The sequence below is a fragment of the Vanellus vanellus genome (genome assembly GCF_965231255.1).
Source record: "Vanellus vanellus genome assembly, chromosome: 1".
NCBI classification, from domain to species: domain Eukaryota; kingdom Metazoa; phylum Chordata; class Aves; order Charadriiformes; family Charadriidae; genus Vanellus; species Vanellus vanellus.
Genome location: NC_138905.1, coordinates 136,339,468 through 136,352,388, shown reverse-complemented (window position 1 = coordinate 136,352,388; position 12,921 = coordinate 136,339,468). Strand labels below are relative to the sequence as shown.

At 43.9% G+C, this 12,921-nt stretch overlaps 1 protein-coding gene across 1 annotated transcript in view; it reads left to right on the top strand.

The window, feature by feature from the left end:
- Positions 1 to 12,413, top strand: part of REPS2 (RALBP1 associated Eps domain containing 2) — a gene marked incomplete at its 5' end in the record, with an annotated part of 105,800 nt that extends 93,387 nt beyond the window's left edge. Inside the window, 4 exons of the mRNA XM_082498509.1 lie at positions 5,350 to 5,433; positions 8,103 to 8,248; positions 10,362 to 10,467; positions 12,247 to 12,413. Coding sequence (XP_082354635.1) covers positions 5,350 to 5,433; positions 8,103 to 8,248; positions 10,362 to 10,467; positions 12,247 to 12,315 — 405 coding nt within the window. The 3' untranslated portion in view covers positions 12,316 to 12,413. The remainder of the gene's footprint in view (positions 1 to 5,349; positions 5,434 to 8,102; positions 8,249 to 10,361; positions 10,468 to 12,246) is intronic.
- Between the last annotated feature and the right edge of the window lie 508 nt (positions 12,414 to 12,921).

The following is a 12,921-nucleotide window of genomic DNA, read 5'->3' as shown; positions in this document are numbered from 1 at the left end:
CTTATCGCCAGCCCTCAGATAGCTCGGGGAAAGAAAAAGCTTATCAAAACTTCAGGGCTGCACAGCGCTGAGAAAGCAGGCAGCACACTAAGACCCTGGCAGCTTGTTGCATTTGCATCCCTGTGGGTTTTCTTTCTGTCTTATCATTTTCAGTTTCTGTAACAAGCAATAAAAAGAATTGATGATTCAGGATGGGATGCACAAGACTCACAGAAACTGGAATTGAGACATCTTGACTTCTTAGAAACTGGCATTAAGCACAAAAATATGAATGTTTAGAAAGAAGCAAAATGCCTCTTAAATGAACTTACGTAGAGATGATAGAAGATTGCGATGAGCACATACTGAGCGTTAAGCATATTTAGTATCTTACTTTTTCTTACAGATAAGCTGTTCTCAATACTTTTTTCGCAAAGCTAAGCAGTGGCGCTGTATAGGTAATGATGATGGGCTATTCCAATGAATGCACAGAGATAATTTCATTTCTGTGAGTAGTGCCATTGACTACAATGGGACTATTTCCATGTGTAAAGTTAGCCTGGAGCGTAAGAGTGGGCGAGATTGAATTGTGGGAAAGATTGAATATATACTTCACCTCTTGCAAAAAGGCTCCCAGGTAACAAAAATATGAAAGCTCCGCGTAGACCTTCTGTTCTGGAAGATCAGTTATGGATTGTCTTGAAAAGTGGGTGTGAAATCTACATATAATCCAGCATTGCAAAACAAAAGAACTGGAAATGTAAGCGAAAAACCAGTTGTTAAGGTAATGTGTTCTTTTATAGTTATGAAAATTTTTCATCTGAGGCTTTTGAAACACTTTGTGCTTAAGTGAGCGTTACATATTCTTTCAGAAAGGTACTGCTTAAGTATCGTCACATGGAGCAGTGGGGAGATTATGAATGGCTGGTCAAGGATCATGCAATGAAATAATGAGCATTTGCGATTCCTAATGCCCTCCTTAGCGATGAGGAATTATTTGTCCTAATGCTCCATATTGGCTGTAGGCCATGGGTTGGTCTCTGGCTGTGGCCATTGTACAGAAACTTTGTTGGCCAGTTTTGTCTGCTGCATGGAAGAATGAGGAGGTATGGCTATTCCTAGAAAACATGAGACTGCGCTGGGGAAAAAGGCGATACTGCCTGTTAATAACTGGACTTTGGTCTTTGCAAAGAGGAGCTCTTCAGGAGATTTGGAATTGGAGCACTGTCTTGCTCTTTTCTGTGGTCACTTACTCTTCTTCCCAAAATCAAGATGCTCTTAGGCCTGGTCCGCAAACTCTCTTTTGCATTGCTGGTAGCACACATGAGCAGGATTTTCTTTGCCTAACTACTATAACCCTGGATGTGGACCCAGTCACAGCGGTACAGCAGCACTTCTGATGTCCGTAGCTTACTCCATTTTGTGGACATGAATGAGGTGCACTTTTACACTACTGTAACTGAATTTGTCTTTGGAAGACTGTATTGCATAATGCATAATCTCTCCGTTTGTATATACAAACCAGTGGTGAAGAATTTTAAACCCTAATATAGTGGTGAGAAGATTCCAAAATGTGGGAAAACTTTACGACATTTATTGCTGTGATGGAATGCTGAATGAGAACTGAGTTGCCCAAAGACTATGCAAAGCATGGTATAAAAACAATGAAGAACTAAAAGGAACCCACCTCAGCTGCTCCTGATGGATCACATTTTCCTTACACTCCGCTATAGGAGCTTGGACTGGAGTATCCTGGATCCGGTCTTCCTCTGCCCATGACCAGAAGGCTACAGGGACTAGCTTTTACCCCATGTCCAAATCAGTGAAGAGGAGGAAATCTGTGAAGAATACCTCTGCCAAAAGAAAAAGCAGGAGTTATTTTTCCTTTAAAATCCATGTGGGGCCAGTGTGGGGAGACATCAGCTTGCAAACGTATTTGTGAAGCCTCTCAGGCCTTGCCTGGAGGACTTTGTTGGGTTAGCTGAATCGGCAAACCTTCTTTGCATCGATGCGCGTTGCAGCTAAACAAAAGATTTTTGCCTGGGTTCAATGCTGTCAGTCCCTGAAACAAAATCCCCTGCGGCAGCATACCGATTTTTTTACGCTTGGGCACCTGTGTCAGAGGCACATCGCTCGGAGGAATGGAGCTCTTTCGTAGAGGAGGAGGACTCGCAGCTCTGCCGGCAGATCATTGCTGTGTAGACCTGGCTTCTGCAGGAGAGGGAGGGGAGACCCTCCAAAGAGCGGAGGCTTTCGGTGCCCAGCCCGGCTGTCTGCCCACCCTGCGGGCCGTGCTGGACCTGCAGGCTCTGAATAACGCAGACAGCTGTTTTTTGGTACTCTCCTCTAATCAAAACACTCAGAAATGGCCTGTCCCACGTGCCGCTAGGTGGCACTTTAGGGACACGGCAGTCACTTGGTTTTATTCATTATGCACGAGCTGCATCACCAGAACTAGTTCTTTTTGTTTGTTTGTTTGTTTGTTTTTTCTTTCTTTTTTTTTTTTTTCGGTCAAATGTAACTATTTATTTATTTTTACCACCTGCCTGCTCCAGCCAGTCCCTGTCCTGCTGGCGGCTGAGCTTTGCCATCGTCGCGTCCAGGCAGCGGGAAGCAGTGGCCAGCCCAGTGGCCCAACCTCGTCCAGTGGGTACCATGGCCCTGCAGCACAGCGGTTGCCACAGCTGTTCGGCTGACAGCCACATCACAGCACTCGGCTAGTAAAAAAAATGTGTCTTGCATCAGGAACTGTGATACTGAACTGCTGGAAATTTTGAAATCTTACCCTTTTTGGCATCAGCACTCTAATTTTTGCTTGTTTCCACCAGGAAACAAAGTTTACCCCTTTTTCCCTTTGAAGTTCCCTTCAGTTTAAAATAGCATTCTTCTGCAATGAGACCATTAAAAAATAAAGTAAAATGGGGGGTTCTGCAAAAGTTTGGGGCTTTCCTTCCCCCAGGTCCTTTATGTTACTGTGATTTCAATTTTCCTGCTTATTTGTGATGAATGTTGTAGAGCACCGATCTATTTAGTTACTTCTACGCTGTTTGAACACCTTGGTTCTTGAAAAGCTGCATCTTATCTATACATAAAGAACATGAGGTTGGTCTCCTTTCTTTTGCATTCTGTGGAATAAGTGACTATATTCTTGCTTTTGACACAAGCGAGACTCCAACAAAAGTGTGAGCACCAGAAACTGCCTGCCTGGCCAGGTTGGGGGGTATCTAGTGCTCCCTGTCCCAGACGGGTCATTAAGAACTGGCTTTTGTATACCTCTGTCATTGCTCCGGGTTGTGCAGCAAAGCTACAGTTTATAGTCTATGTATTACATGGCTCTCTGAAAGACTGCATTTACTCTTGCTGTCCCTAAATGAATGATTTGTCAAAGTGATGGGATTCGGTTCCAAATTTATCATGTGGCTCTGCTGGGTATTTGAACTTTGCTATCCCTGAATCATTCATGGACTCGGCCAGACTACTGTCACCGGTGCTTAGAGCCTTCATTTCTTTCAAGTATATAAAAAGTGGTTGTAGAAATCAGGGAGGTTAGGGGCTATTCAGCTTGCTGATAAAGAAACGCTCTGTTGCATTAAATGGACTTTTAAAGGTCTTTGATTTTTGTAGACAGAAAAAAAGATTGCTTTTTTCCATTTCACTCTCTTATTTGTACCAGAAATCTGCTGTTACAGAAGAAGCTCTTAAATCCATGAAAAGCTTTCTAGAATTGAAATGTTAGTATCAAATAGTTATTAAAATCCAAATATTTAAGGTATTAATACTTAAATAATATTGAAAAATTACAGGGTGGGTTTGTTTTATGGGGTTTTTTTTTTTAAACCATCAGGTAACGCCACAGATGTAGCATACTTAGAAGAGGGGGTGAGAGAAATCTTGTCAGCCGAGATACCTTTTCCTCCTCTCCAGAGGCATTTCACATGAGCTTTAAAAAAGGATGACAAATCTCCCTCCTCTGTGCACATGTTCAACACCGTACAGTTGGAGAGCGGCAGTAACCTGACAGAAGTGCATTTCCCCTGCAGCTTTCTCTACAGCTCTTATTGAGTGTGTTATGAAAGAAGTGGAAGTGGTACGAAGAAGTCCCTCCCTTTTAAATATACCAAATTCTGTGCTTTCTGTCATTTTTATTTAACTTACAGTTAAGCACTGGGAAACTCGTGACTGCTACAGAGCTTGATGGGGCTGTGCAGAAACCTCTTGGCAGCAGCGAATTAGATTCTTCAGTGTGTGACGGGTTATTATTGTTGTTGTTGTTATTATTTTTATGGCTAAAATCCTGGCTCTTCTAAAGTTTGAGGCTTGCCTTGAACTTGATTTGAAATGCAAGCTTTCACCTGCCTAGAAACGACTTTTTTGAGGAGAGAGGCGGATGGCATGTTGCCTGTCCTGCCGGGGGGTTGTTGTCAGCCTGGCTCCAACTTGGCAGAAGTTGGGAAAGCGAAGAGGCCGTCTGCCAGTGCCAAGTGCCCTCAGCCTCCCCGCTCCTGCCTGCCTTGCAGAGCCAGCCCGTACCTTCTGGACAGAAAACAGCCACGCCGTGGTCATACCGTGTTTGCTGCAGCGTTCCCCGGGGGCGGGCAGCTCCAAATCCTGCCACCCTCCCTTAGCTGATGTGCTGTGCTTCGCCCTGTCCCGGTGAAGCAAACCGAAAAGATGCTGGAAGATTTCAGGAGAGGCGAAGAAAAGGATTAACCCTCTGTGGTTTAACTCGCTGCTGGGTCAGATGTGCTGGGGGCAGGGTGTTTTGTTTTGCCCAAGTGTAGACCTGCGTGATGAGTGCTCAGCTGGGTTTGGGTTTGAAACGTGAGAACAGAGGAGGGAAGAAGATTTATTTGGCTTCTTCTAAGACTTGTGTTTCCAGTAACTTTACTGGGATTTTTTATATAATTCAGACTTTCTCACTCCAGCCTTGCAAACTTCAAAGACAGAGGCTTACTCTGATGAATTTTCATCAGTTTCAGGAGATGAGAAGGTGACAGGGCACAACCAAGATCTCTCTAGCTTTTATCCACCCCCCCTTAGTCTTTCTCTGAGTATTTAGGCTGTAAGGGTAACTCTAGAAGAAATTCTGGCTACTAGGTCATTTACATTGAGAGACATGGTTCCTGACGCTTCACAGAAAAACGTTTCTCTTGTTTTCCTAGCACAATAAAGTGCAAGAAAACGGTTTCATTAAAAATCTGCAAAAGACGTATGTCATCCGTTCAGCTGTCACCCTGGATCCCTATTTCCCCTACTGTTGAATTGTTAAAGTAACTTTTCTTTTGTGTATAACGTTTCCTTTCCTTGACTTTACTGTATGTGACTGCTAGTCGTTTTCTGGGTGTAGCAATGACTGATTTGTTGTTGCAGACAGAGCAAGTATCTGAGGTTGAATTACATCCTCAGATGAATAGACCCCCGTCGCAGGCAGAAGAAAACAGTTCAGCAAAAAAGGTGAGACCTGCACTAGTTGTACCATTGTGGAGTGATTTGCCTTCATCAACAAATGTGGTTGGTTTAAGTTTTAAAGCAATTAAATGGAGGGTTAAGGTTACATTTTTACATGTTTACCTTCTCTGGAGGTCAAGACACTAGAGAGAACCAGGATCGCGTGTGACATCAGCTCAGATAAATCATTAAGAAAGCTCTTAGTACATACACATTGATGCACGTGCTTCAGGAGAGGCAGCTTGCCATTTGTTTCAAATCAATAGGGGCTTGTGGAGCCTTAGGGAAGACAAAAAAGAGTTTGATTGTACTTGACCCCTGTCTCGCTGTAATTCTTCCAAATCGTGACGCGCTGCTTGCTTCCAGATATTGAGGATTCAGTTTTGATGTAACCACACCTGTTTGCTGGAGGTCAGAATCTGCTGCTAAAAGTACATAGGCTGGGAGAGATTTGCTCAAGATGTGCAGTTTCTAATATGTTTTTGCATGAATATATCATTTATATAAAGTAAGCACTGAAATTGCAACGGCATCTTCAGAGGGCCTTGCTTAGGGATGGAGTGGCCTTAGCAATGGCTGTGAGCTTCTCCCCACTCCTGGTCACACTCCCACTGCCTCCTTCCACCAGCCCCAGCCAGAAGAGGTTTTTTGATAGGGGGCAAATGCCGATCCTCCCCGCTCCGGCCCCTCCTGCAGCCAGGGACCACCCACAAGACCTTTGCTCAGCCCAACCCAAAACTATTGGCAGGTGCTGCACCTACTGTGTAACTTGCCCAGGGAGCATCATCACGCTTCTTACCCTAACAGGGAGCACAGACAAATGTCTGGTGTCATTTGCTATATAGATATGTGTGTGTGTGTGTATATATATATATATATATATTTTACTATAGGGCTTTCAAGGCACTGTCCTCGCTCCACTTGTGCTCACCACATGGTGCCACTAGCCCAGCCCTGCTTCTTCCTCACTCTGCTTTGCAGCCCTGCTGGGGAAGTGAAATCCTTGTGGTCCACCTACTTCATGCTTGCCCTCGTCCCACCTGGCTCCCTAAAATACAGAGAAGCCCCAGGCTTTGGGGTGCGGGAAGCAGGTCGTTGGCGCAGTTCTGACCCACCTTCCAAGGTCTGGTGCAACATCCGCCAGCCGAAAGAGCCCTGCGGAGGGCTCTGCTTTTAGGTGTTGGATCATTTTGTCCTGTATCGCGTTTGAAATGGAAGAGGGGTTTATCCTATGGATTTGGTAGGATTTGGGCAGTTCAAGGTAGACTGGGATCGTGCGCTTGGCGTCCCAGCAGTTTATAGTTGTAGAAGGCACACGCTAGTTCCTTGCTTGCCGTACCTCCCATGTTTGCAGGGAGCTGCGCGTATGCACAGGATTTCAGGGCATGGTATTATCTGAGATCTGTGCAGTGCTGATGTGCTGACGTCCTTATCAAAAAAATCTCATAATATTTTTAGATCTTTTTTTTTTTTTTTCTGTAATGGCAGAACTCTTTTTTTAATGTTGAAACCCCTTGTGCCCTTATGATTCTAATTCCTCTAATAATTGTAATTCCTCTAATACTAACTGTTGATGGTCTTAGGTTGGTTTCATTCTGTATCACCATTAGTTGTCTCTTCTGCTTACTACCATGGTTTTTATTTTTTTCTTATGATTGCTGGGTTATTAAATGCTTCCTCTTTTTTTTTTTTTTTTTTTTCTTATTTTATTAACATTTGGCCAAAACATAATAAGGAAGATAGTTCTGGCCCAGTAAAATGTGCAGTGGGGAAGAGATAATAAAATTTGGTCTCTGATCTTGATGGTGACACTGAATGTATAACCTTTGTCAAGTCACTTCATCTTTTTGAGTCTTAGCTTTCTCATTCATGAAACCAGGCAGTAACAGTTATATCCCTTGTGAAAGAGATCTAATAATAAAATGCACTGAAAATGATATATTTCAGATTTTAAACAGCTTTAAGTCATTAAAACTACTTCTCGTTGCAAAAGAAAGGATGTCTTAATTTAAAATAATGAAACACTTACCGTTAAAGGCATAAAAATCGAAGACTTTTTGTTTTACCTACAAACCAGACTTACTTCTTTGATGTAACTTATCAAGCGAAGTAACTGTCCTACACTTCCAACATCTTAATTTTGCATGGATAATTTTATACAAGCTATTTTCAGTGTTGTTTCATGTAAGAGAGGAGGGAAGGAGAAGGGAGTGACTTAATGCCAGATGGGGTGAGGTAGTAGGTTGGGATGCAGGTAATTGATCATTGATTTTTACCAACTGAGCATAATTAAAAATAAATCTTTTTTTGCTTCTAATGCGTTTGGGTCAACTGGGGGCTAGTATTTGTATTTGTACTCCTCCTTCTGCATCCCCTCCCCCCCCCCCATAATGCATACAGAGCTATACAGTCCAGTTCTGAAGAGCCTGTCATCCAGATGAAGACAAAACACCAGTATAATCATTTCATTCATTAAGGGGTTGCAGGAGTTATTGTTCCTTTTTTCAAAGTTGGAAACCTGAGAGGCTATTACCAAATTTGAATTAAGCTCTGTACCTCTTTAAGTTATGAAATCTTAGGCCAGCTGTCAGCAATTTCTGTGTCACAAATATTCCCCAGCCTAATGACGGGAGACACGTGGCCTGACTTAATGTTGCTGTGCTTCTCCCTTGCAGGAGGTTGTTCTCGCTCAGCCGCCCTCCAAACCTGCCCGCAGGAAGCTCCGGACGGAGACGCAGGGGCTGGAGACCCCCGAGCTTTCTCCCACTATACATGTGACTTCTTCCCTGCCAGCAGTCAAGCCTCACCTCCCAGTCCAAAAGTAAAAACCTGTACCAAGCATGTTAAACTGCACCATGAGATCTGGTGTGGCAGCGTTTGCTCTTAGCGTAATTTTGTGCTTAATAGCTCTGGTTTTGAGAATGCCTCACAAGACACGGGTCTCTGAAACCTGCGTGTCTTCTCAGATGTAGACTAAGTCTGTAGTGACTGTGTAAGTTGATAATATTTGATCGCTAGCCTCTTCAGAGCTGTCCTACCTCTGTATCTGAAGAGCAAGCCTAGCTGTTCAACCAGCATCTCTAACACAACTTCTTTTAGCTCTGTGGGTGTGCGTGGTTTTGCCTTACACATATTTTCTGGAATTTTGCTCGTTCATGTGGACAGATCCGACTAAATAAATGCCCAAGAAATTGAGTCATGAAATGCTTGATGTTGGTCATATCCTTGTGATATTTCTTCATCGCGAGGCAGGTTAGAAATGAGCTCGCCACTGGTATGAGCTGAGCCATAGAACCACTTGTGATAATCCGATAATTGCCAAACCCAGCATGTGTTGTTTGCTGTCATAAATATAGCTGTTGAAGCTGTCAGCAACAAAGACTTACAGGGATTTCACTATATTTAATAGCAGTGGAGAAGGGGCTGTACCAAACGGTGAGCGAAGGCACTGGAAGCCCTGTTGGGTCTATACATCTCCCTCAACTGGAACAGTGTGCAAACATTATAGCCCGCCTTCACCCAAAGCCTTGCAAAGACATTTGGCTCAGTCTGAAACAAAACCGAGCTGCCCAAATCAGTTGAGCGGTTCTTGGCAAACTGTTTATCAGTAGACTGAATCTGTGCTGCATAATTGGAGATTAGAATAAGTAATAAGACTCCTAGGGTGCCCTGAAAGTGCTGTTTTGTGGTTTGGGAGTGCATATTCTGTAGCGGTTCAAAGAAAGATAACAACATTTGTTAGCATCTCGACTTAATACTGTCTTGTCTATATCTTTCCTCAAAATGTTCAAATGACCACGGAGGTATAGCTCCCTGGTTTTTATTTTTTCCTACCATTATTACTTTATAGCCTATGGAGAGTAGTTTGAAGCAAAATCGCGAAGAAGAAAGCTGACAGTTCACGGGAAGATAACAGCATAAAGACCTGCTTGTGCTGCCAAACAGGTTCTGTTGCAAAGATCAGTGCCATCAGCTCTGTTAAGAGGAAGAGCTGATGGGGACTGTGTACCCCTATGGACCTTATTCAAATAGAGCATCTGTTTTAGATCAACTTTGTCGTTAAAGAGCTCTTGATGCCTCATGTAAAACTTTTAAATAATCTATTTGGAAAGGGGCTTGGAATATTCAGGCAACGTTTTCTGTATTTTCTTCCCTTTTTCCTTTTACCTCTGTTTCTTGGAATAGTTTGGTCCTTATGTACAGAGCTTTCTCCTTTTGTACTTACCTAGCTGTAATTTCCTCCAGGTCAGTTACCATGGGCTATAGAGTAATAATAATAATATAAGAGAAATCTTTTAAGTAGCAAAAGAGATGAGGAAAGGCCATAAGCCATCTACCTGTTCCTGTTTGTGCCATCAGATGGTTTTGGTGGAAATGACTGCTTTGAATGAAAGAAAGATTAATTTTTGGAGTAAAGAAACATCAGAAGCAGCAGTGCCCTAAAAAATCTGAGACAAGTGTTTTCATGCAGATGTCCTTTCTTTCCGCATAGGATGATTCTTGTATTTTTTGTTAACCACTCATGAATCTTTCAACTCTACAAGTGTCTGAAAACAGCTAAAGCAAAGGTGCTGCAATTAAGTACAGCTATGCAGGGATTATTCTTAAGCTGAATCAGAATGCGGTGATTTTTAGATAATTGAGGTGGCCTAAAATGTTTCTGGTATTCAGGTTAACAATGGTTTACTGGTTTACTTTTTCTGGTATTCAGGTTAACAATGGTTTACTGGTTTACTTTCAAATAGTCTACCTGATTCAGACATCTCATTTCGGTGTTACATTTTTCTTCTCTTAAATGTGTGGTTTGTACCTTGTGTTTGAAGCGTAGTCCAGTTTGTATAGAGTGCAGACGCGCAAAACGGATGGCTGGTCTTCTGGCATCAGCCACGGTTGAGGCTCTTAATTGAAACGTTTTGTATTTATCTGTCTGGCAGACAGTCTTCCAAGCAGAAAAGGGCTATTCAGACCGCTATACGAAAAAACAAAGAAGCCAACGCTGTGCTCGCCAGGTTGAACAGTGAGCTCCAACAGCAGCTGAAGGTAAGGAATGCATTGAAAATCAGTGACAGAGCTCCCGGCCATCAGTTATGTGTCACCTCCAGCAGAGAATCTTGTTCATCCTCTCAGATGAAACCTACTGTGTTATTTCCTGCTTTCTGGAAGGGGTTAGCTAGACTGTATGAGTGGGTAGGATAAGGATTTCTGGGAAAAGCTATAACCTATGTGCATACAGCTCTGCTGGCAGGTAGAGTAAGTCTAAAGGGCGAACTTTGTCTTTCTGAAAAGTTTGATAACGTGACGGTGTCGCCTAGTGCAGGAGACCAACTCAATCGTAGCTTTCTTGTCGTCTCATCAGTTGTGCTACCTAACTGTCTCCTGGAGTCGGGCATTTGGTATACGTGGCCTGGCTAAACCATGCTTTATGTGAACATCTAACTCTGATTTTTAATGTCTGCTGACTTATCTTTTAACATGTTCTCAAGCAGCTGTTTACTTACAAATGTCAGTTCTGGTTTTCCTGTCTTCTCAGTCCGAAGGTAGTACAGACTTTAGTTTTTCACCTGCTACAGCTTTTTCTTCCTTGCGTATTATGAACAGACTCGTCTGGAAAGGGCGGAGAACCCCCAGTTACACTTTCTCTTCAGTCAAGGTCAAGGTGAAAGTTTGAATGCATGTTCAACTTTGCTTTAACATAATTTCTTAACTGGTTTTCAAGGATCTCCCAAGAGAAATGCAGGTTGGATACCTTGTGCTGAAATCATAGCAAAATATAGAACGGCGACTGAAATAAGCACGGGGGTGAAAGCTTTTAATGACAACACATTGCCATCATTCCTTGGCTCAGGTCTTATCTGCTTCCATGCCCTATCTTCAGCATACTTAAACTCCCCGACCTGCACAAAACAGGCCGGTGCTGTTATCTGTATTTTATGGCAGGGTGAAGGAAGCACGTAAAGACAGAGAGATTTGCCTGAGTTCACACAAGAGCAGAAAACTGAACTTGTCCTTCAAGTTGTGTTGCTGCCTGGAAGCTTTCTGATGGAGCAGAGCCTTTATGTTTTTATGGGGACCAGAAGACATGACGGGTACCCCTCAGGCACAGCTTGCACCGAGGTGTGGGGAGCATTCAGGTGCGCTCCCGGGCTGGGGGTGCCCAAATGGGGTACCAAAGCCTGGAGGAGTCACACTCCCAGGGGGGCTGGGGAGCCCTTTGATGGGAGGTGAGTGAGAGCTGGGTGCCCCTCAGCGCAGGGGCAGCCTCGAGACCAGGAGAGGCTTTCCCAGAATTGCTGATCCCCAAAGCCTTCACAGTTAGTTTCTGACTGAGGCTGATGAGTTTCCTGCCGCAGCTGTCAAAGGTAGATTGCAAAGCCCGTGTCGTCTTAGAAAGGCTGTCTCCTTCATTTCCAAAAGTTGTGTGAACCAAAAATTCTTCTTCTTCTTCAAAAAAAAGCAGCTTTGAGGGAAAATGGGATTTCAAAATAACCTGATTTTCTTTGGTAAAATTGCCAAAGTGGCCAGTTTCACTGCTTCCCAAGGTATTCTGCCAGCCAGTGGATGACCGCTCCTCTCCACGATCACCCAGGCAAGTGATTGAGTCTCCGTATTGCCCCGCTGTAAGAAGGAGGCAGTAGATGGCTGTGCAGGCTGGTTGCATGGCGTTGGTACGCTGTTTTGAGACCACAAGGAGAGTTACTTAAACAGCAGAGCCCCGAGCCTCCGGTCAACGCCAGTAGTTTGCCTGGCTCATCTTTACGGGCGCAGGGTGGTGCATGCGAACATCCCAAAAGTGACGGCGCATCTCTCTCCCTCCTGCAGGAGGTTCACAAGGAACGCATTGCCTTGGAAACGCAGCTGGAGCAGCTACGTCCCGTCACCGTCTTGTGACCTCCTGCACCGCCGTGCAGCTGCAAGAGCGGAACACACGTATCTGCGTCCCGACAGCCTTGCAAGGAGAGGAGCACGGCGCGGCTGGGCAGGGTGTCTGCCGAGGTGGTGGCGGTGGGGAGGACCAGTTTGTCGGGTCTCCCCTCACCCCGCTCCACACCTTTGCCTTTGCAGGTAAAGAAGGTACAGAAAACGAGTATCTGACTGCAGAGGGATGCTTCGCCTTCTTTCCTCCCTCTTCCCAGCCTAATGTGTAAATGCAGTTTATCACTGAAATTAATAACCTGAGAGTATTTTATTTATGTAAAGAATTCCTGATTTATACGCGTTCTGGCAGCACCTCCTGCCCGATCATTAAGAGGTACAGCATTCCTGAATTCTTGCTTAAATTTAAAACTCATCCTCTGAGATGGGCTTCTGGATGTTACTGATTCCTGTAGGATTGTATCACGGTAGAGTACCTGTGGGTTTAATGTACTACAAGAATAAAACTCACTAGACGTACAGGGTCTTTATCCGCAATCATGTCAGATAATTATTTTCTTAGCACTGTTTATTATGCAATCACGGATGTATTTTGATGTTAGAGAGCTTGTATTTTATAAG